This window comes from Acartia tonsa, chromosome 8, assembly GCF_053477335.1.
Source record: "Acartia tonsa isolate MP-2025a chromosome 8, ASM5347733v1, whole genome shotgun sequence".
NCBI lineage: Eukaryota > Metazoa > Arthropoda > Copepoda > Calanoida > Acartiidae > Acartia > Acartia tonsa.
In genome coordinates this window covers 23,279,681-23,301,829 of record NC_137267.1, presented here as the reverse complement: position 1 = coordinate 23,301,829, position 22,149 = coordinate 23,279,681, and the positions used below count along the sequence as shown (strand labels likewise).

Genomic DNA, 22,149 nt, shown 5'->3' with positions numbered 1-22,149 from the left:
TGTTGTGCAAATAATAACTTGGTTTCTGTAATTTGGAATTTAGACAAGTTTTCTTTAAATTATATAGATTTAGATAATTCTTTAGATTTAAATTTTCGGGAAAGCTTTGTGTTTGCCTTAAAGAGATTTTAAACCCATTTGCAATCAGAAAATAGATTTTCAGAATAAAATTACCACCCGTATTATTGTGTGGGCGTTTTGATGTTTTTGAGACTAAATGAAATCATGCTTGTTTTTTTATTGTCCAATAAATTAGGTTTTTTAATTACCTGCTAATATAAAAAAAAGTATAACAGAGAAAACAAATATTTAATATGTAACTGGTATAAAAGACAAAAACAAGTAAGTTTTACCTAATTCATTAAAGTTTTTTATTTAGGTGCAATATATCAGTTTTTTCAATTTAATTAATCAAAAAATAGACAAAAAAAGGTTAATTGGAAATAAATTACAGCAATAATTTTGTACACACCCTTAGATTAGTTAATATTTGAAAATGCTAATAAACCATTTTCTAGTATGGCTTCGAATCCTATCAATATTAGTAGAATTAGTAGAATCTGTTCTGAACCATGCTAAAATCCATGTATCCTTTTGTAATATAGACAATTTTCTTCGAATAATAGAATAAAAATCATAAAACTCATACTTGTTTTGTTAAGAAACAGGGAATTGTAATTTTACTTTCCGTGGAAAGCTGTCTGTAATACGTTGCGATAAAAAACTATTCTAGCTAAACTTGAACATTTTTGCTACTATTAAAAAGAAAATATTTAAGGATAACTAAAACTAAGTCATTGTGCTAATTACATTTTATTAACCATAATCGGTTTTAGCTTGTTAGAAATCAGAAAGCATTAAATTAGGATTGCAATACTCATCTATTACAAAAATATACACTCAAAGGAAAAATGAGGAACTTAAAATTGAAGTTGTCGTTGTACAAATTTTTGTTTGATTGTCCTTTAAAATCTCGCGAACCACTTTTTTGTTGCACTCTCATTCCCTCTTTTAATACAGAGCTCCTTAACGTTTGGGGCGCAACAAAAACTACGGGATGAAAAGTAGTAAGTTTTTTTTGTCTGAAGCTTAATATTTCCATAAATATTGAACTGATTGAGATCTCCATTATAGTTAAGCTTGAGGTGGTTTTAAGCTATTTTTCTTTCCATCGCTTCCATTCCAATTCAAAGTATATATATACAGACCTAAACAAGAAATAAGACAGACAAATAAACAAACACACACACTCACACACACACACACACACACACATATACAAACAAATCATAGACACACATACTCACACACATACACACACACAAACACACACACACATATACAAACAAATCATAGACACACATACTCACACACATACACACACACACACACACACACACACACACACACACACACACACACACACACACACACAAACATAGCCATAATAAATTGAGGCAGTACACTGCAGATAAAAACTCCCCATCATAGGAAACAGTTTACATACATGCAAAATTTGTAAGTATGATGTTTGATTGTCTGTCTGTAAATTTGCTTCATGACATCTATAATACAAGGTAGAACGTGTCTGTCTGTCCGAAGCTCAAAATCTCGGTAACCACTTAACCGATTGGGCTCTACTCTTCAGGGAAGATACCTACTTTGAATAAGACCTGTTAAAACCATGAAGAAAGGGTAACAATGACGCTAAAATCAATCTACATCTCACAACACCAAAATTTCAGAAAATTGAATTAGGGGTTAAATTTAATCATTGTCTTATCCCTGATAAAAAATATATAATATATGGGGTTAAAATGGGGCTAGAATAGGGGTAGGGGGGTGAAACAACCATTTAAAAGTTTTAATCGAATTTCAAGCCATTAAAGTTTTAACTAAGGGAATTATTTATCTCATGGTTTTTATGCCTTAACCTTCCCAAGTTAGTATTGCAGAATTTAATATTATTTAATTTTTGATTGCACAGCAACTATATAATTAGAGTAACTTTTAAAGAACGGCCTGGCTTCTTTTTTTTAACTAAAGCCCATAAAAATTATAAAAAACTTAAGTCTATAAAGCCTATATGTCCACTAGATGCGCAGCAATGAATTAAGGTTAAATTAAGTACAGAATTATTAATTGCTCAGCTATAATACTTAATCAAATTTGATAGGTAAATATAAGTGAAATTGAACTTTGGACATTCAAACCTACTCGAGTTATATAGCAGCTTCTAAACTCAAAAAAGGACCTCAAGATTTATTAAGAACATAAAAATGTCAACAGACTCATAAGCAATCATAATAAAGACACAAAAATCAGCCCAGATAGTAATAAGATTACAGAAAAACAAATATTTTAAGTAGCACGGCTGCTTTAAAATTAGGTTCCAACTTTTCTACCAACGCCTGTACTAATGAACTATCACTTTATCACTGACCTAACTTTTATATACAGACCAGTACATGGTAAAAAAGCTTACAACAGTACTGCTCTTGCTAGACTATTTGTTGTATTTGATTACATTTTCTAAATATAATATCAAGTAATAATCTTTATTGTAATTGTTGCTTCGCCATTAGCCTCTTAAAAAGGGCACAGGAGAGGAGAATAGCCTAAAACAACCAAGACATTTATATAGCTTCCTTGAAAAGTACAGATTATTAGAATCACATTTTAATACATCTTTAGCTTCAGACAAACATTACTTCATGAAATACTTTTAGACATAATTGTCCATGTTTAAAAAATGTTTCCCTATTTGAAAACGTTTATACGCTCACTAAGATTAAAATAAATCATTTTTATTTAAAGAAGGCTAGATTGTAATTTATTACAGTGTAAGTTGCAGTGAATTATTTATTTATATAAAGAATGAAGTAAGGCCTTTTGTAAGTAGTCATATCGCCAATTATAATCTCTGAAATAGCTTTTGAGGTACCATGTTAGTTTTGTTAGGAAAATAAATAAAAAAAATCTTGCAATTTTAATAGCAGTCGCGAAAATCACTTTTCCATCAAAACAAACATACGTACTCGTGTAATTAAGGAAAAACTTCGCAATCTGAAAAGGATTCGAAACCGCGACACCAATATTTCATGGCTAATGACGACTTTTTAGAGATGTTTAAATTTTCAATTAACCCTGGTGCTGAAAAAATGGTGTTACACCACTTCCGCAAAATTTATTTCATAATAAAATAATCAGAATATCAAATTATTTAAACAGCAACTAAATATTGTCCTTTTCCTATGATTCACCATTATCATCAGTTACGCCCTCTATTATAATTGCTATTGTATCTTTTTGCGGATATTGAACGAATTGCGTATAATAAACAATCGGGGAATTGAAGGCACAACGAAAAAAAAACGACGATTTATTTTCCTCACTTTTCTGACCCTGAATTCATTAACAACCCTTTTTCGGCAGCGCAGCTTCTCTTTAATTTATTTCTTTATGTTCGTTTTGATTGGCATTATGGAATGAAAAGTCTAATTTTTAGGTTTTGATTCAATAAAATTCTATAGGTATGTTATATTTTGTCTTAAGCTTAAGATTTTAATAACTACTCTTAGCTTCTCATAGGCCTTGGGATTGTTTTGGGAAATTTTATTTTTCGATCAAATCCCTGGTTTGGCTTTAGGCTATTTTTCTGCCCTAGTCTTACTTCTTAGAATACAGAGGCCGTAGATGTTTGGGGTTGAGCATCTTTTCATTTGATATTAGTCTTTATTGCAGTTTTAGCTTATTTTGGGAAAGAATCTTTCGTTCTTATTGATACATTCTTCTAAATTTTGCTATGGATATGATTTTTCTTGTTAAAATCATCAAGTATATTATTATCTCGTCTATTCCCAAACATATTACAGATCAATTTACTAGTAGTTACTGAAATTTAATTAATGGTTCGTGTCTTTACCAAACAGCGTTAGATTAGTATTAACTGATGCTAGGTCGGACATAATAGATTTATTATATGTTTTGTCATAGGCTTCACATTAAATGAGGGAAGATAAGTATCAAAAGAATTATGTAAATTCTAATGACAAGCCTTCAGAAAAGAAAGTGCACTATATTTTAGTAAAGTTATTATGTGATTACCTACAAGACATTACATCCTCATTTTTCACAACACCTCGTCTTTAAAAAATTAACTATGTACATTTAGAGCTAGGGTTGTGCTTTTTATATTTATTGTTTCAACTTCAATTATGACGCGAGTATCATGCCACTTGTTTCTCTATTGCCTAATCATCTTTAATATTGTAGACCACCAACCCTTTAATTGCCCAACCTTTGTTTGAAAGTTCCTATTGTTGATTGTCAGTCTTAGCATTAGAATTAGTGGACACTGGACAAACTCCTCCAATTTGAAATATTTTTTTCTATTTGGATTAATCAATGATCATACTTTGATTTTTACTTTTCGAATCCGTTTAAATTACTCGAATTTTCATCCTAGGATTTAATAAGATCTTGCCTAATAAGACGCAGCGTGAGCTTAAAAGGTTCGAATATTTGTCAGAATCCTGCAGCAAGGACTCTTGTTAGCCCAGCCATAAATCTTGTGTTGGGATGATGAGTGGCCTTTTATACAACTATTTGCTTGGGCCTTTGCTTTTTATGCAAAGGAAGACATTTTCTTTGGCTCTTGCAAGAAGGGATTTTTCATCTTAAGAAAACTGTTTTGTCCAAAATGTCTAGATGAAAGTTGATTTGTGGCCTTTTATACAACCTAAGTATTTGCTTGGTCCTAGGCTTTTTATGCAAAGAAAGACATCTTTATAGGTACCAGTAAAAAGGGATTCTTCATCTTAAGAACGTTAATTTTACATTTAATCTTTCAAAAATCGAAGTTCGCACTAAATTGATTACCTAGTATTCTTTTAGAAATTATATTTATAAGCGAAGAATAACTTTTCATGGGCTAGAGCATCCAAAGAAAGAAACTTTGCCTCTAAAAATCAAAAGTAAAAGTTCTTAGTTTTGTATGTTAAGACTTTAATCACATTAAGTGATGTTGCATATGAAGTAAAACGGATCCAAATATTGTACCAGAACACTTATGATTTGATTTTTATACCGTATCTTCTAAATTTTCATTTTAAATTTTTTTTTATTTCGAACTATTTGATAGGATGAAGAAATTTAATATTCTAAAGCTTAAAAATTTAATATGCACTAAATACACACACACTCACACATACATAGACACACACACACACAAAACCCTACACACACACACACATGTTGAAATATTATTTTTACTGTCTCATGATAATAAAAAAATATTATGTTCTCTGCATTTTTAAGCATTACATCCACTGTGGGGTAGAAAGTATAATTTTAGGGACAAAATAATGATATTTGGGAACAGAATAAAGCTTACCTGTTAATTAATGATAAACAAAAATGGAAACATACTTAAAAGCGGAGCTCGAAAAATAAGATTAATTAACCATCAATTGAGAAAGATTACATTAAAATTTTTAACTTTTGATATTTTGTCTTATTGTGCAATGAACCAGAAATTCTACATACTTTTAAACCATTTAGTTATTTCAAGATGTTTTAATTTGCACAAAAATTAACAAAAAATATCAAGTCATAATCCTTCTTAATTTGTTATGGAAAGGGTTTACACCTAAATTTTATTGCGCGTTTTATGTCGTTTATGTCATTTCGAACCCCATATAAGTTTTTTTTACATTGACTTCTGTGGATAAGACAATGGACGATATATTGGATGTAATTATGATTATTGAAATTGACCCTTTTGTACAATTACTGGTGGAAACATTAAAACATCAATTTGTGGAAGTTTTTATAATTTAATGGATGTATACCTAAATAAGTATCATAAAAATTTGAAATATATATCGAAACTGACATAATCTGTATTGTCAAAAATACAGAAGCTATATTTTTGCTTATTGTAGAAATGAGGGTACCACCAAGATTTTGCTTCTTCGTCGCCTCTCAATTTCTATAGAATTTAGAATATTTAGATTATTTCATATCAACATATTTAAAGAGTTATTGGGAATTTTGGTTCATGATAAACTTGTTTCAATTAATTACATTTATTTTTAACAAAATGAATAAATAATCCTAAATAAGGTGTTATGTAGATAATTCAAATTCTAAAGCATTGACCAACCCCATATCAAAGTAAAAATAGGTAGAATTATATACCGTTCAGATTCTATGAAAAGACATGTAAAAAAGTAGTCCCTACGCAGTTACTCTACACATGAAATAATCATCTAATTCACACACTAACAATTTTTAAAAATATGCTCAATTTATACTATTGCTGTTTATTAATTTTATATGCAGCTTCTAACATACTATTAATTTTCAGATTGCCCAAACGGCTGTGACAACGGGAACGCGTATGTTTGTCAATTCGCTGGCCCGGGAGCGCTACCCCATCAACTATGTGTACGGCTTCGCCTCCGAGGGCTTCTCGTACTTCCTGACCACGCAGATGAAGCGCACCAGCCACTCGCCCTATGTCAGCAAGATTGTCAGGGTCTGCCATGATGATCAGGTAGGTTTTTAGCCCTGTGGGGTGCTCCTCTAGTTAGATAATAGTATAGATGTGTAACCAGATTACTACCTGGGTCTCCCTGTTGGGGACCTTTTTCGTCTGCTAGGTCTTGTAGTGACTTGCAGTGTTAATATTTCCGACGTTATCGGCTGATCTTCAAGGACCCAATTGAAAGTCCTCGGGAAGGGGACATACAGTTACTTAACCCCCTCCCGTTCTTTTGTTTTACTCTAATAGTTAAATTAAATTGATTTTTTATTTCTAAAAAAAATAGGCTAAAACCAATGAAGACCTATTCAAAGCTTTCAATAACAATACTAAACAGTCTAGTCCAGTCCAATTTGATGACAAACAGACAGATATATTAGATAGACAAGCAAAAAAATGATACAGACTGACCAACGCATATCAATAGGGAAAAATATAATATTTTTATTAAATATGTAGGTAACTTAGAATTCTAAATTCATTTAAAAATCTGCACTTTATAGCCTAGCTATTTGTTTAGACACGTATATCTTAATTTCAAATGACTTGCGAAAAAGACACACATTAAACGAATGTCAATTAATTAGGTGGAATTAATACATTTAATTACTACCACATGTAGTGTGTATTCACTGCCGCACAAGTATCTTATTTTGTAATGGTGCTTTCCCTATAAGTACCTACTGAACACTGAGCCCTGCCCCACTTTCGAGGCGAGCCCTGTCCGTAACAAATAGCTTTTATTGTTAATTTAGGAATGTTATTTAAAATAACTTAGGGGTGGCTCTGTGCCCGACAATGCACTTGAAGGGAAATTTTCAATCATTAGACTAACCATTTTTTTTGTTCTTTGCATTTTGTGGCGACAATGAAACATTTTTGCAGATGTGATAATATGCGCAAGTGAATGCACATAGTCACATTTAGCACATTTAATGCAGGTTTAATTTTTTAAATGTCTCCGTTTTCAAAAAAAAAATAGTTCTATTATTTCTGTAAAAAGAAAAAGTCAATCATGTCAATAACATCATAATAATCTTTATACGAAAAATCTTTGAATAAACAAAGAAGGTCCTATATCTATACAAAATATAATCATTTTAATAAAACTTAAGTTAATTTTTCTTATTTATTCATGAACGGTCGAAAGTTTAATGTTGTAATTAGTTTTAAGGTCGCATGGACCTCCTTTTATGGGCTAGCCAAATTAACAATTGTCAAGTAAACAGTGACTTAGGTGTAGCTGTGATTTTTTTTGTATGAAGCTTAATATGTCAATAACTACTGAATCTATCAAGTTCTAATTTTCAGGAAAGGCATAGAATTGTTTTAAGCTATTTTATTTTTAGATGTCTTAGTATGGTTTAAGGCTATTTTCTGCGTAGATGCTAGGGGCACCACCGCTAGTGTTTAATATAAACGTTCAGACTGTATTTTGATTGATGTAGAATTGTTTCTCTTTAAAAATCGTTCATTATTGTTACACGGTTTTGAAAAGATTAGGCTATTCTTACTTCAAGAACAAGAATTATATAGAATAACCGACATTCTCCAATCCCTTATCCCTGAATTGAATATATTTTATTTGTGTAATTAAACAATAACAGTCCCTGGAATTTAGTGCCTTGTATTCAAAAAGGACATTCCAATACTTAGGCTTATATACTTGTTCATACAGCTTGTTTTATTTCTGTCACTCAAACCCATTTTTGGACTACTGAACACCTTTCTCTTTAAAAAAATCTATTTCTATTCATAGCCATAAAATCATAGAGTTTGTTGTCCAAAGGGATGAGACAATGGCCGATAAATTGATGTTTATCCCTTATGATGATACACAAGTTTAACTCTTCAGTACATTACAATTAGTGTTTGAAACATTTTGACATTTAACTTAATGAACTAATCAATCAAAATTCAATAAAAGTCCCCAAAGTTGTTAAGCAATGAATAAGATACTTTGTCGACTAGCCCAGTGGATTATTACCTAATAGCACAAATTAGATAAAAACAAATGAAAAGAGGTTCTTTTTAAATTGCATTAAAAATTTATTATAAGGAAAAATTAAGTTTATTATTTGAATTTAAAACATACCAAAGATATTCCTATGTTCAACTAAGGAATGTAAAGTAAAATGTTAATGTAACTCTTGGACGATCATGATTAAGACAGACAATCCACATATTTTAGAGTCGCTTTGCTACAAAAAAAATATTTTGATTTCTTCTATATTTTACGACTTTTCAAATATTCGTGTAAAAATTCTTGAATTGATTTGTGTATGGATGTGTGTGTGTGTGTGTATGGGTGTGTATGTGTCTGTGTGTAATTTGTGTTATTTAACCCAAAACTGGAACCATTCTTAGTGCATTGACTTCTAAGCCAAGTCAAGCAATTTTCTTTCAACAATTTTGTAATAATTTTGAATGCTTGAGAAACTTGAGTATGCTCATATGAAAATAAAAGTAAATATGTTTTTTGCTAGTGTTTTCGCCTCCTTTTTATAGCCTAAAACCTTTCTTTGGTTAATGAGTGACTTCCCTTAAATTTGTGAAACGATCGGACCAGCCATTTATGAGATTTAGTTTTCATAAATATTTACTATACTAGAGTTGGCTCGATATAACTTTCTCACTATTGGCTAGTTTTCTATAAGTACATATCTATTTATCTATTTCAATTTTCCTCCCTCGCCATTACTATCTAAAAGAAAGAAGTAAATATTTAATATTTTAAATGATTTTTAAAAAAAACTCTTCAATTATATTTTTTATTTACATGACCATCACCAAAGGGTTAATATGATTAAAATTTTAGTTTTAATATTTGAACACAACGGAAGTGTCGCCACAATCGAATTCTTTTAAAACAGAGTTTTCTTAGATTTTCTATATTATGAACGTATATTTTTTTTTATTAAATCAAGATTAAATACTTCAATGTAATTCAAATATCAACATGGATTGAAAAACTTTATTCATTCCATAAATAAATAGAATAAAGGTCTTATCGCTTTGGTCAATGAGAGTTTAATGAGGATTATTGGAGCACTATGAGTTTTAAACATTTATTCCTTGGAAAACTTGCTCATTTATAGACATTCATTTCCTATATAGATCTGACATGGATCTTGAAGCAATAAAGCAGGCTGTTTTGTAAAGGTTAAAAATTGGAAGAATCTATTAAATAAAAGTTATCGCAAATATACTTAGTGAATTACAGTTTACTTTCTTTTTGATCTGAAATATTTTGGGCCAGGTATTGCTGCGCTATTTATAAACAAAAATTGTATATTTTTTGTTCGAAAACCTCCCAGCCCATTTTCATAATTGGATATACTTTTTATTAAAGTCGGTTGTCCTGACTTCAATGTTTTTATTATGGACAAAGTCTAATTTCATGTAATATTTTATCATAATTAACTTGTTAAACCGAGAAAAAATGTATTTTTATAATCAAAATGAAGAGTTTTTTTTATGGAGTTTTAGGGGAGATATTTCGTACAAAAGGATGGCAAAAAAGGCAATAAAGCAAAAGTCAACAAACTAGTCATATAAAACCTATTAAACAAAAGATTTTTCCTTAGCTATCGGTACTTAAGTTATCAATCACATTGATCGTTGTTTCTACTTGGATCGACAGACGGACAGAAGGAAACATCCCAATACAAGCGTAAAAAAATTTTATTTTGCAATTCTTTTTGTATTGGCTGCTTATTGGGTTAAAAATTGTTATTCAATGTTTGAGAAATTTTCTTGAGAAAAAATTCAATAATATTTTTTTAGCAGTATGAAGTATATCTTTACCACAGAAATTTTTATTCTAAACTAAATTTTTGTAATTTTGTTCTGACATGTATGTCATTAAGCTTTCTTCTATTTACAAAAAAATACTTTCATCCTATGTCATTGCCTTACACCCTGAGAACCGTATTAGTGTCAGATTGTTTCGGTTGATCCAATACTTGCATGAAACCCTTACCTGTGTGAAGCTTACCTACCTAAAATAGAAAAAAAACAAGAGGTTCAATAGTTGAGATCTAAAGCTAAAGATAAAAAACCTTACTACTTCAAAATAAAAGGATGAATATTAATTTTCCACAAATTGCCATATCCCTATGTCCCTAAAAATTGTAAATGTTAATCTTGGAGAAAGTATATTTTTGAAAATATTAACTTGATGTCAAATTCTCATCATTTAACTGTCACAAAAATACGAGGTTTTCCCTTATTTTTGAAATGGACCTTCTCATTGAGAAGTTCTCAACCCCTCCCCCATTTCATTGAACGATCACATGTACTTACATTGAATTGAATATATTTATTTCTTGTTTAGCGGCCACTCCATTAGCATTTAAGGTGTTATTTATTCAATGGGGAAGGTAGCATGCCTGAAATAAAGACCCTAATCGATTTAGAAATTATTGAAATCTTAAGCTTCAGACAAAAAAAAAAGTTACTACTTAATATAACAGGATTGTACCAATGTACGCGGACACAGAAAAAACAAGGATGACAACATCCATAAAAGCGAAGCACTGAAACGGTAGGACAAGCGGACATTAACACTTGTATAGTGTCAGAACTGAATAATCAGAATATAAATATTTAAGAGTCGAAGCAAAATTATAAGTAAATTTGATGAAAAACTGCTAGATACAGGATAATGTTAACTTACATTTTTAGGACTTGATTATAGAGATGCTTCGCTTATAATATTGTACTTTGTTGTCCTAGGAATCAGTATTTAAAAAATCAGATCAATCGGATAATTTTATTTGATACAAATTTTTTTTTTTTAAAGTTGAAAATCAACATGTTTAAAATGGACGTACGAACATTCAAGTAACGATTATAGAGTTGCTACGCTTTCTAAATCGTACCTAACTACTACAGGAATCACCATGCAAAGTTTGAAATCGATAGGACAATTCTAACATGCCTAAATTAACGAAAAAAGCTATCCGTTACAGACGTACGGACGGACGGACCGACCCTAATTATAGAAAAGCTTCGCTTTAAAAAATAGTGGTAAAGGCCATAAAGGGGACAACCTTCTTTAAATCAGATTTTATCATGTTTTCTAAAGGGAGGATTTAGGGGTAAAGTTAATTTGATAGGATAATACTAAAAATACTATTGCACACACACACACACACACACACACACATACATACACACACACACCACATGCACATAACCAAATTCCCACATAAAAAAAAATTCTGAAAAATCTTCACGAAAAGATCATACACTACGCTTTTAAATCCCAATTGCATATTTTTTGGTGGGACCGCCTTCGCTTTTAGATTTTATGCGTCGCGTCCATTGTTTTATGGTTTTAAGGCATTTTCTACCAATTTTAAAGGCCTTTTATTAAATTAGGGCACTTTTCATAGACTACATTTTTAAGAATATTCATTAATATAAGAATTGCAAAATACATCTGCTTGAACTCAACTACTTTTTCAGTATGAAAATTATTTTTTAAATTAACGAAAAAAGCTATCCGTTACAGACGTACGGACGGACGGACCGACCCTAATTATAGAAAAGCTTCGCTTTAAAAAATAGTGGTAAAGGCCATAAAGGGGACAACCTTCTTTAAATCAGATTTTATCATGTTTTCTAAAGGGAGGATTTAGGGGTAAAGTTAATTTGATAGGATAATACTAAAAATACTATTGCACACACACACACACACACACACATACATACACACACACACCACATGCACATAACCAAATTCCCACATAAAAAAAAATTCTGAAAAATCTTCACGAAAAGATCATACACTACGCTTTTAAATCCCAATTGCATATTTTTTGGTGGGACCGCCTTCGCTTTTAGATTTTATGCGTCGCGTCCATTGTTTTATGGTTTTAAGGCATTTTCTACCAATTTTAAAGGCCTTTTATTAAATTAGGGCACTTTTCATAGACTACATTTTTAAGAATATTCATTAATATAAGAATTGCAAAATACATCTGCTTGAACTCAACTACTTTTTCAGTATGAAAATTATTTTTTACTTTTAATGTCTAATGACCAGTTAAAACATTTTCAGAAACGTAGAACCATTTCTGAGATCTTATTAATTAGTTTATAATCCCAATATATAAAATAGTAAGATTTTTGTCTGTAGCGAAGGGACTCGCTAACCGCAGTACCGATATGGATATCTTTTACAATGAAGCTTCTAATAGGTCCTGAGATGGTTTTCAGCTATTTTATAAATAAGTATGAGTATGGTTTTAGGCTATTTTCCTGCCCTTCCATATCCCATAGAATATAGATATAGTATTTATATTATATTTTATGTCCCTTCTTTATTTACTTGGTCTATGATGTTAAGAAGTGTCCTCCCTATTTTATAATATTTAATATTATATATTAGTGGTGAAACATTATAGGCTTTATACCATTAATATACACATTTATTTTTTATGCTTTATTTATGCTGAATTTAGAAATTTAACAAGGATGATTAAATACATATATGTTGCTAAGATCAGAAACTCCTCTTTATATGGAATATTCGAAAAATACTTAAATTGCCCAATCCTCATAAGAATCACCATTTTAACCTTGATTCAATACGAACTATAATAAACTAACTTGAATGCTTTAAAAAAATGTTCCTTTTGAATCATATTTTTGTGTGGTATTTCAAAAAAACTGCTTTTATGCGAAAAAAGTTTTAAACTTGTATAAAATCGGCCGCTTTTTAATTTAAATGAATAAAAAGATTGCCTATTGTTCCAAGTTAATAGAATTTACAATTCCAAAATAAATTGCATAGGATAGAAAAGTCATGAACTTCAAAGAAAAACAAGGTCATAAATGTCCATTGATTGTAAAAATCAATTACACAACAAATATTCACTTATGTACATTAGCTGGATATTTTTATGTGTGTCTAGGAAGATCCATGAAACCACTCTGGTCCGATGGGTCTAAATTTTCTGTATTGGACCTGAATAGGCTCAAATTAAATTAAATTAAAATAAAATATGAGAGTAAGGTTCACTTCTCTATTAGGGATAAAAACATGAAAATATGAATTTTAGAAAGTTGGACAATTTTTAAGTTTTTAGTAGCTGCGCTACAAAAAATATAGGATTAAGTACAAAAAAACTGCATTACCGGAGGGGTAAGGTCAGGATTGTGGAATTACCCTGAATGACTCTAATTCACGCTAATCTTAAACAAAATAAAAGGGGAGAAAAAAAGCATTCGCAGGTCATTTCAGCCTCTTTTTCATTAGTCCTGCTTTACTTGGTTTTTCGCTTGGACTGGATAATTTTTCTCTATAAAAAAGTATCATTCTTTTTACCATAAATGAAAAGCAACCAACTAGCAATAGCTCTAATTCATTTCTTAATGTCGAAACAAATCTGTATAAGTATCATTAGAATAAATATAAAGATTTTATGTAAAAAAAATTAGCCTCTTGGTTTTTTAAAGATTTTCTGACAATACCTAGAAATATTGTATACGTTTTTCTTCTGATAAAGATAACCATTGCCTTTTTTAAATTTTTGGAACATTAATAAAACACTTCATGCAAAAAAAAGTACAAGTAGGAAGGTTGCGAAATTTTTTGGCATAGTTGCCATTTAGTAAGCTAAAATGGTATTTTAATTTAAATTTTAAGAAATATTAGAATAACATGGGCAAGTATTCTCAGAGAGAGAGAGGACAATCTACAAACCTAAGTTCTTTCCCCTCAGTTCTTTTAAGCCGTGTAGAATAATTTACTCTGTTGTAACCTATCCTATAAAATATTAAGATCTTTAAATTGGCTTGTTGTATATTACAGGAAGGTTACTATTAGTAGTTTTAAGTTATTTTATGTAAAACTAGGGTATAAAGGTAGCATAAAACCAGCATAATATATATAATAAAAAGCATCCTTGAATAATCCCAGGACCTTTAGAAAGCGTTCCAAAGTGTATAACGAAATTTTAAGCTACATACTAATTTAATAACTATTTATAGAAAACTAACATTTATCTTTTATTTTAGGACTACTATTCTTACACTGAAGTACCACTGCAGTGTATCTCAGATACTGGAGAAGATTACACTCTTGTTCAAGCGGCCTACGTTGGAAAGGTAAGCCTTTACAAATTTTGACGGTTAGTCGTTGTATAACTTTATAGTTACCTTAAAAAATTGTGAGTTTGCTGTATGGCGTTGTTTGATAGGCCTAGTAAGTCTTTTGGAATTATGACGGTATTCGTTGTTGAAAAAAAGCAACTCCTTTAAAAAACTGTATTTTTGGCGGTGCTGCTTATTTAAATGAATAACATAATCTTTTATGTTATTATTTGGTAAAAGTTTTAAAAAACTGTTAAATGATTAAATTATCTTAAAAAGATCTGTAATTACTGTGTATGCATAGTTTTATGAATATAAACTAATTAGTGCTCTAAGAATAATATTATTTCTATGTCTAAAAATATGCCAAAAATCAGGGAGTTAGGAAACTGTAAAGGAAATTTTTGTGTAATTAATGTGTTAAGGACATCAAGAATATTTAATTTTTCTTGGTAATTGTAACAAATGATACCTATGCATAGTCCATATTATTTTTTAAAAAGATTAAAACATCTAACAATTGAATTTACAAATGATATAAGCTTATGGCCATTTCCTATTCAGTTCAGTTTCTAGTTAGATCCTAACAAATAGAAAAAAATAACCTTACTACTTTTAAGTGTATGATAAAAATTAAAAGACTCGAACCTGACCTTAATTCAAATTAGCTCAAACAACAATGATGATTCTTACACGCCTTGTAACGTAAGAGCATAGCAGTCTTTATGATTATCCTCTTCTCCCTGACATCTACTTTAAACTGCAAGTTGGCTTTGTTATCTTACTGATGATCAATGTATTTAGTCTATAAATAAGGAATATATTTACAATATGGACTAAACATCATAAAAATGGAATTTAGACATAACTTTTATATGCTATAGGTCGGTGAGGTATTTTAGTTGGAGTTTAGACCTCAACTAAAGATGAATATCACTAATTTTATTTATCCTAAATAAGAAGTATTAGATTTTTAAAATGTTTTAAACTGATAAATTCTCTGAGTGAAAAAGTCTTTGATACTTCTCAGTTATCTGTTGAAATATATCGGTGGACCCTCTTCAGTCTTGTAGTTTAGCTGGATGTTGATGACCCTAGTTTAAATGGGGGATAAAACTAAAACACCTGAATGTCTAAATGAAGTTTAAATTACTGCAAAACAAAGTTCACAAAGTTTTACAAAGCTGCATCTTATCAAATTATGACATTACTATATCCATATGTTTATTAAATCCATTGTTAAAATATGATTTATTTGTTTCTATCTTAATATGGTCTAAACAATTGATACGTGCATAGTTACTAACTAATTGCACAGTTAGATCTCAAACCCAGGACTCATTGTTTGGTGGTGCGTGCACAGGATTCCTGGTTTTTATCATTAACTTTTAACTTTTAAAATTAAGGTTTATAGCGTGAAACGTAACTAAATATGCATTTTTTAAAATAGGAATTAATTGAAATTAATTTTTTGTTGTAAAATTCTGCCTATAGTACTTTTATATATTATTGTAATTGTCTTTTTCCTTACCCTCTATGAATATTCCAAAAAAATTTACTATACTTTATCTAAAACTAGCAGCTGCGCCCCTAGCATCTAGGGGCTCTATATTAGAAGGGCAGAAAAATAGCCTAAATCCATACCCTGACTTTAAAAAAATAGCTCTAAACCGTCTCAGAGCCTATAAGAGGCTTCACTGTAAATAAGAACAATATCGGTGCAGCGAGATCCTACGCTACAGACAAAAAAAGCTTATTACTTTATATCATAGGATAGTGTCAGCTCGTTGTTGCTACGCTATTTATGAACATATTTGTTTTTGAATGTAAAAATTAAGTTTTTATAATTTTGATTGGGATGCGGGCAAAAAGTAAGTTGTGAGGCCTTATTTAGAGAGACGGGATTTGGCGCCTTATCCAGTATTGAAAGGGACAGTATCACTTTAACATTGAATGATTTTATGGGTTTAATTACTTATTTTTAAGATAATTCGAGTCTTTTGTATACTGACATGTTGAAAAATAATACATTTTGATTTAAAAATGATTATTAGATAATATATGTATTTGTTTTTAATTAGCAAATTAACAGCAATAAAATTTTAGGTCATTTTCACAAAATCTGCGCTTGTGTGCCTTGTTGCTTGCATAAGAATACAGACAGCGTAGAAACTGTATTCTAACCATTGCATTGGACGTTTATACTATACATTATACATACCCTAGTATAAAGTAGCTTCGCTACTAAAAATAAAATCCACAACTATCCCTTTTGTTGTAAGGCTTAATTAATTTGAATACGGGTCACGATTTTAAGCTTTTTGTTTCTTGATAACAATTTCATGGGGGTGTCTTCATTTCCGTATAAATTCATAATAAACATATTGAGCAATAAGTTTGGTTGATGTTGAAGCCAAGGAGTTAGACATTGGACTGTTAATTGTACTTGTACCCAAAGTTTTCTCTTGTTCATAGGCTTATAAATTTTAGATACTTAATTCAAACTTGCAGGTTCTACTTTTAATTAAAAATTTCGAAATACAGAAGGGTTAATTTTGTATTATATTTACTCATATTTATCTTCCATTATCTTTTAAGATCTCTGTAATGGATGATAAAAGAAATGCGGTTGTTATGACTAGATAATGTTACATGCGGAATTGTAGTCTCACCCGATTTCAAACATGACCCCAAATTTGGCAACGACTTTGTAATTACTTTCTATGGAGGTCATAGGTAGAAAATTGTCTCTTATTTTCTTATTTTTTCTTTTTGATTGTATGGTCTTTGTCTAAAAGTCTTAAATACATGATAATAATATTTCTAGCTTATACTCGATATTCAAAATATCACCTGTTTGTAAGCGTGTCGCGGTAGATCCTAGGACTGGCCTGTAGAGTAGCTTCGCTGTTTAAAATTCCCTCAAGTAATTTAAACATTCAATGACACAAAATTACGAATGGTAATTTTTTGCTTCAGTTTTTTGTGAGTGCTTTAATCATTACATTTTACGTTCTTACATTTTTTCCTTTTCTTTCCTGTTTACCTATATAGACCATTAAACGCTCACACATACAAATCCTCAAGTATCTCTGCATAATATGTTACTGTTTGCCTCTAGAATCTAGGAGCTCTTTATTCGAAGAGTGATAGGAGGGAATAAAAAAAACTAAAAGCATCCAATGAAGTTACCCTAAATTGTGAACTCAATTGGATCAAAATCAACTAAAAAATCAACATTACTATGTTGATGTCCTTTCTTACTAATAAAAAGGGAAATAATTTCCCTGGATAATAAAAACACCGATGAAATTGGTTTTGTAATGATGTAAATTATATGTTTGCTTTGCATTTATTCATTCGATAGATAGATAGATGGACATTTATTCGGACTTGATAATTAAATGGACATTGGACGTTTAAGATATCTAGACGATGAATACTCCAAAAGGTGCTGTTTTATTCATGTTGTATATGGACCAAAAACAACCTTTTTTTTAGGATGGGTTAAGTATTCGTAAAAAGAACCCCAGTGGGATAGTATTTAATGGGCAAGGCTTCGAATAATTAGAAACATATTTTATTATAAAAAAAGTGGAGGTCTTTTTTAATTCATGGGTATGATAGCAAAATTAATTTTTAACCAAATAATTCAATCCAATCATGGAATTTGCTATACTTGTTATAACCTCAATTAAGTATGATTGACAAAAAAATATCAATCCTTAATTCAAGATATGACCAATGGTTGATAGTATGTTTATGTACATTTCATTTAGTTCTAATAACCCCAATTATTATAGACAAATAGCCCTTTAATATAACAACGCCTGTCCTGAAGTTTTTACTTTAGACGGTTAACCTGTTATTGGCCAAGGCATTCTCATTTATAATCTTTACGAGCCAAAATTCAAACTCATTAGCTCGATGGCAACTGTTAAGATATGTGCAAAACATAAATGTCCACAATTGATGATGATTTCAAACATGTAAGGTTAATAATTGTAATAATACGTACAGTACATTATAAAGTGTGTTTTCACTTCTGCATATTATCACATTTGAGTTGTTTTCTTTATAATCGCAGTATAACACATTAGCAAATAATAAAAGAGAGATTTACTTATTAAAGAGAGAGGGACAATGAGCTGTTAATTAAACTAGTCCCCAAAGTTTTACAATAACGTTTTCTTATTCGTCAATTAAGCAAGTTTGGGAATGTAGTGAATTTTGATTGGTTGGTTAATCAAGTTAATATTTCAAACGTTTCAACCAATAAGGGGTAATTTTGTGTATTATTATTCGGGATGTATATTGATTTATCGGCCATTGTCTTATCCCTTTTGAACCCTGAAATTAAAAGATAAGGAGTAAAGGAACAGTTTGCTTAGATGTAAGAAATTGGGGTTCTTATAATTTGATAATGTGAAATATTTGCGGAGGTGAATGTACACCACATGATATGCAGACTAACCAAATCAGGCCAAACACAAAAATGCCAATGATCGGTGGTCTCACCTGTTAGCAAAAAAAGGGTTAGTTCCATGAAGAGGATCTTTATTCAAGTTACATTTTTATCATATTAGAAAGATTGATAAATTAATAGACTTGTTTACTTTGATATATGAACCATTGTCTTTTGAACTACTTATTAAAATGAAAACATTGTAAACATTCGGGGGAGGACGGGGTTGTAAAATAGCCGAAATCCATCACACTACGAGAATCTTCCTAAAAAAAGATAACCCAATTGATTTAGATCTTATCCTACAAAACTTAATACAATAGTTTATATTTGCTATTCGCATTTTTTGGAATATTTGTTGAAATACTAATTTAGAGTAAGAAGAAGAAAAAACATTGAAAAGATTGGCATTTCGTGAGTTTGGACTTGATTTACTCTACAAGATATACTTGCTATGAGATTAATAGTCATCTAGAGTCATACGGACATACAAACAAATACTAGCTATAGAGTAACATCGGTACTAGTAAAAAAAGATCTATATGTAAAATAACAGCTTAAAAGTAAATAAAAATATATTCTCTTTAAAGGCCGGACGGACATAGTAAGTTACAGACTAGATGCAATAAAATTTTCACCAAATAATAGACATTTATCTTCAATATTAGCTGAAAAATTTATATTCTTGTTTAGACAGACGTAAAAAGTACTAAAAAATGTTACTCTATATATTTACAACTCTATTGTTTGTTAGCGAAAAATGTGACAAAAAGCCAAGTATGCCATAGTAATGTGGTCAACCATGGAAAACAGGGCTGACAATTTTTTACTGTATTAAAATTTTCAAAAATAGCCTAAAACTTGCATAGGTCTAATATTAATCATCCCTAAAATTTATTAAAAGTAGTAAGGTTATTTAATTATGTCTTGGGCGAGGTTTAGGCTGTTTTTTTTAAAAGGGGAGGATAAGCCCTGTTCTAAGGAATTTAATTGGATTTGTTTCTATATCAACTTATTAATCATATTCTTCAAATAATAACACAGAGCATATAAAAAGATTTAATGAGAAGATAAAGTAGGCACTTTCATATTTTTTCTTACTTTTAAATCAAATTATTAGGGTTGTCCTTTACAGCATAATATACTAGCGATTGCTGAAAATAGCCTAAAACCATCTTAGGACCTAAATTAGTCTGAAACTATCGTGGTATCTGTGTGAAGATTCCTAAGATTAAAAATAATTCAGTAGTTAGCGAGGTCTTGACGGACAGACAAACAAAAAAAATCTTAATATTTTATATAATAGATTGATACTTAATGATTACTCTGGAATGCTTCTTAAGCTATTTTTAAGCCATGATGTAAACAACCACAAGTAGTGTAACTGAAATATATGAAACAATCTACTTAAATAGCAAGAACAGCCTTATTAATAGTAAAAAAAATTCTATATATTTATCTTAAATAACAACTGGGATAAACACTAAGATATATAAGTTTTCCGGAATTGTAATGTAGGGAGTAGATTTGAAATCTGCATCAAATTTTAAGGATTTTTTATAAAATTTGTTTTTTGAAAAATTCTTTATCTAAAAGCGAAAATACATTTTAAGTTAATTAATTTTGACCAATAGGATAGGTGGATTTTAAACTACCTGCGCTCTAATTGGTTGAATGATGTACGACATTCAATCAGAGCGCAGATTTTTTAAATCCACCAATCACAGATGCCAAAATTAATTAACTTAATTTGTATTTCCGCTTTTAGATAAAGAATTATACAAAAAACGAATTTTATAAAAAATCCTTAAAATTTGATGCAGATTTCAAATCTACTCCCTACATTACAATTCCGGAAAACTTATATCTCTTAATAAACACTTCCCCACCACCTTAATCTTCTAAAAATTTCATGTTTTAGTAAGACATACGGACACTTTGAATCCTATAATATCTCTACAACAACAACTTTAAAAAGTTAGGTGTGGTCCCCCGTCCATATGTCATTTTGTATGCAATTTATATGCACATTCAACATCCGTCCACATGAAAAAATGGCAGCTGGGTTGTTCATACAAAACACCTGTTTTTTCTGTTTCTAATTTTTCACTAACTACCTCTGTTGACGACTCGATTAGGTTAATTAAAGCAAATAATACCTCTAGTATTTTATTCGAAATACATTTTCTAAACTATGTTTATTTTCTTCTATTTTAAAATAATTTAGGCATTAAACTATTTTAAAAGTATTAAAAAATAAATTTATTTTTTCTAGTAAAGAACATTAGTTTGAAAAGATTTTTAAGAAATGTAGTCATCGCTTTCTGTTTTTTTTCGTTTTGAGGGAACATCTGTTTTATAGATGATGAGCTTTCAAGTTTTTTTTTACTTCCACGTGTAAAGTTTAGAATGAGAAACTGCTGCATATCAGGTGTTTGTGCAGTGGACATTCAAACCTTAAACAAGGATGACAACATCCATTAGCAGCAAAGCCCTAATAGAAAAAAAATAGTTAAATTGAGATACAAAGGTTCCATTAGTCAAGTTGATATTTTATTCAGTATATGACTTTTCCTCCCTATAAAATTTATGGCAAAGCAATACTGAAAGACGGACCAAGTGTGTTAAAAATCTTATTCTCATTGACACGGGGAAATCTTTTTTTTTAAATGAGCCCTCTATTTTAAATAGCGGCCAATAAAATTATGTTTACCAACAAACAATAAAAATACAATTTAATATTCACTGTCAAATAGCTGGAAAAATGTATGGATTTTTTGCAGTTTTGTGAGATGTCTTTTTGCATCCTCTTAACTTATTACAAAAATCTAGGAGTTTTTTTTCTGTTGGTGTAAAAAAAGTGCAAATGTACAAATGACATTTTAGCATTTTGAATACAAAATAAACTCTTGTTATGCCTTTAATATTCATGTATGACACTTTAACAAAAACAACCTAAGCTCAAATAATAGATATATTTTTACTTAGATGTTGCACCAGATATGTACAATAATAAAAATTATTCTAGTTTACA

The 22,149-nt window shown here is 30.0% G+C and overlaps 1 protein-coding gene across 5 annotated transcripts in view; it reads left to right on the top strand.

Moving 5' to 3' along the window:
• The window catches only part of PlexA (plexin A), a 246,742-nt gene that overhangs the window by 71,616 nt on the left and 152,977 nt on the right, over window positions 1-22,149 (top strand). For all 5 annotated transcript variants that reach the window (XR_013881838.1, XM_080169604.1, XM_080169603.1 and 2 more), the window contains exons 5-6: window positions 6,371-6,559; window positions 14,576-14,665. Coding sequence is in view for 4 of the 5 variants with exons in the window: in XM_080169604.1 (XP_080025730.1) it covers window positions 6,371-6,559; window positions 14,576-14,665 (279 nt within the window). In the remaining variant the exon portion in view is untranslated. The remainder of the gene's footprint in view (window positions 1-6,370; window positions 6,560-14,575; window positions 14,666-22,149) is intronic.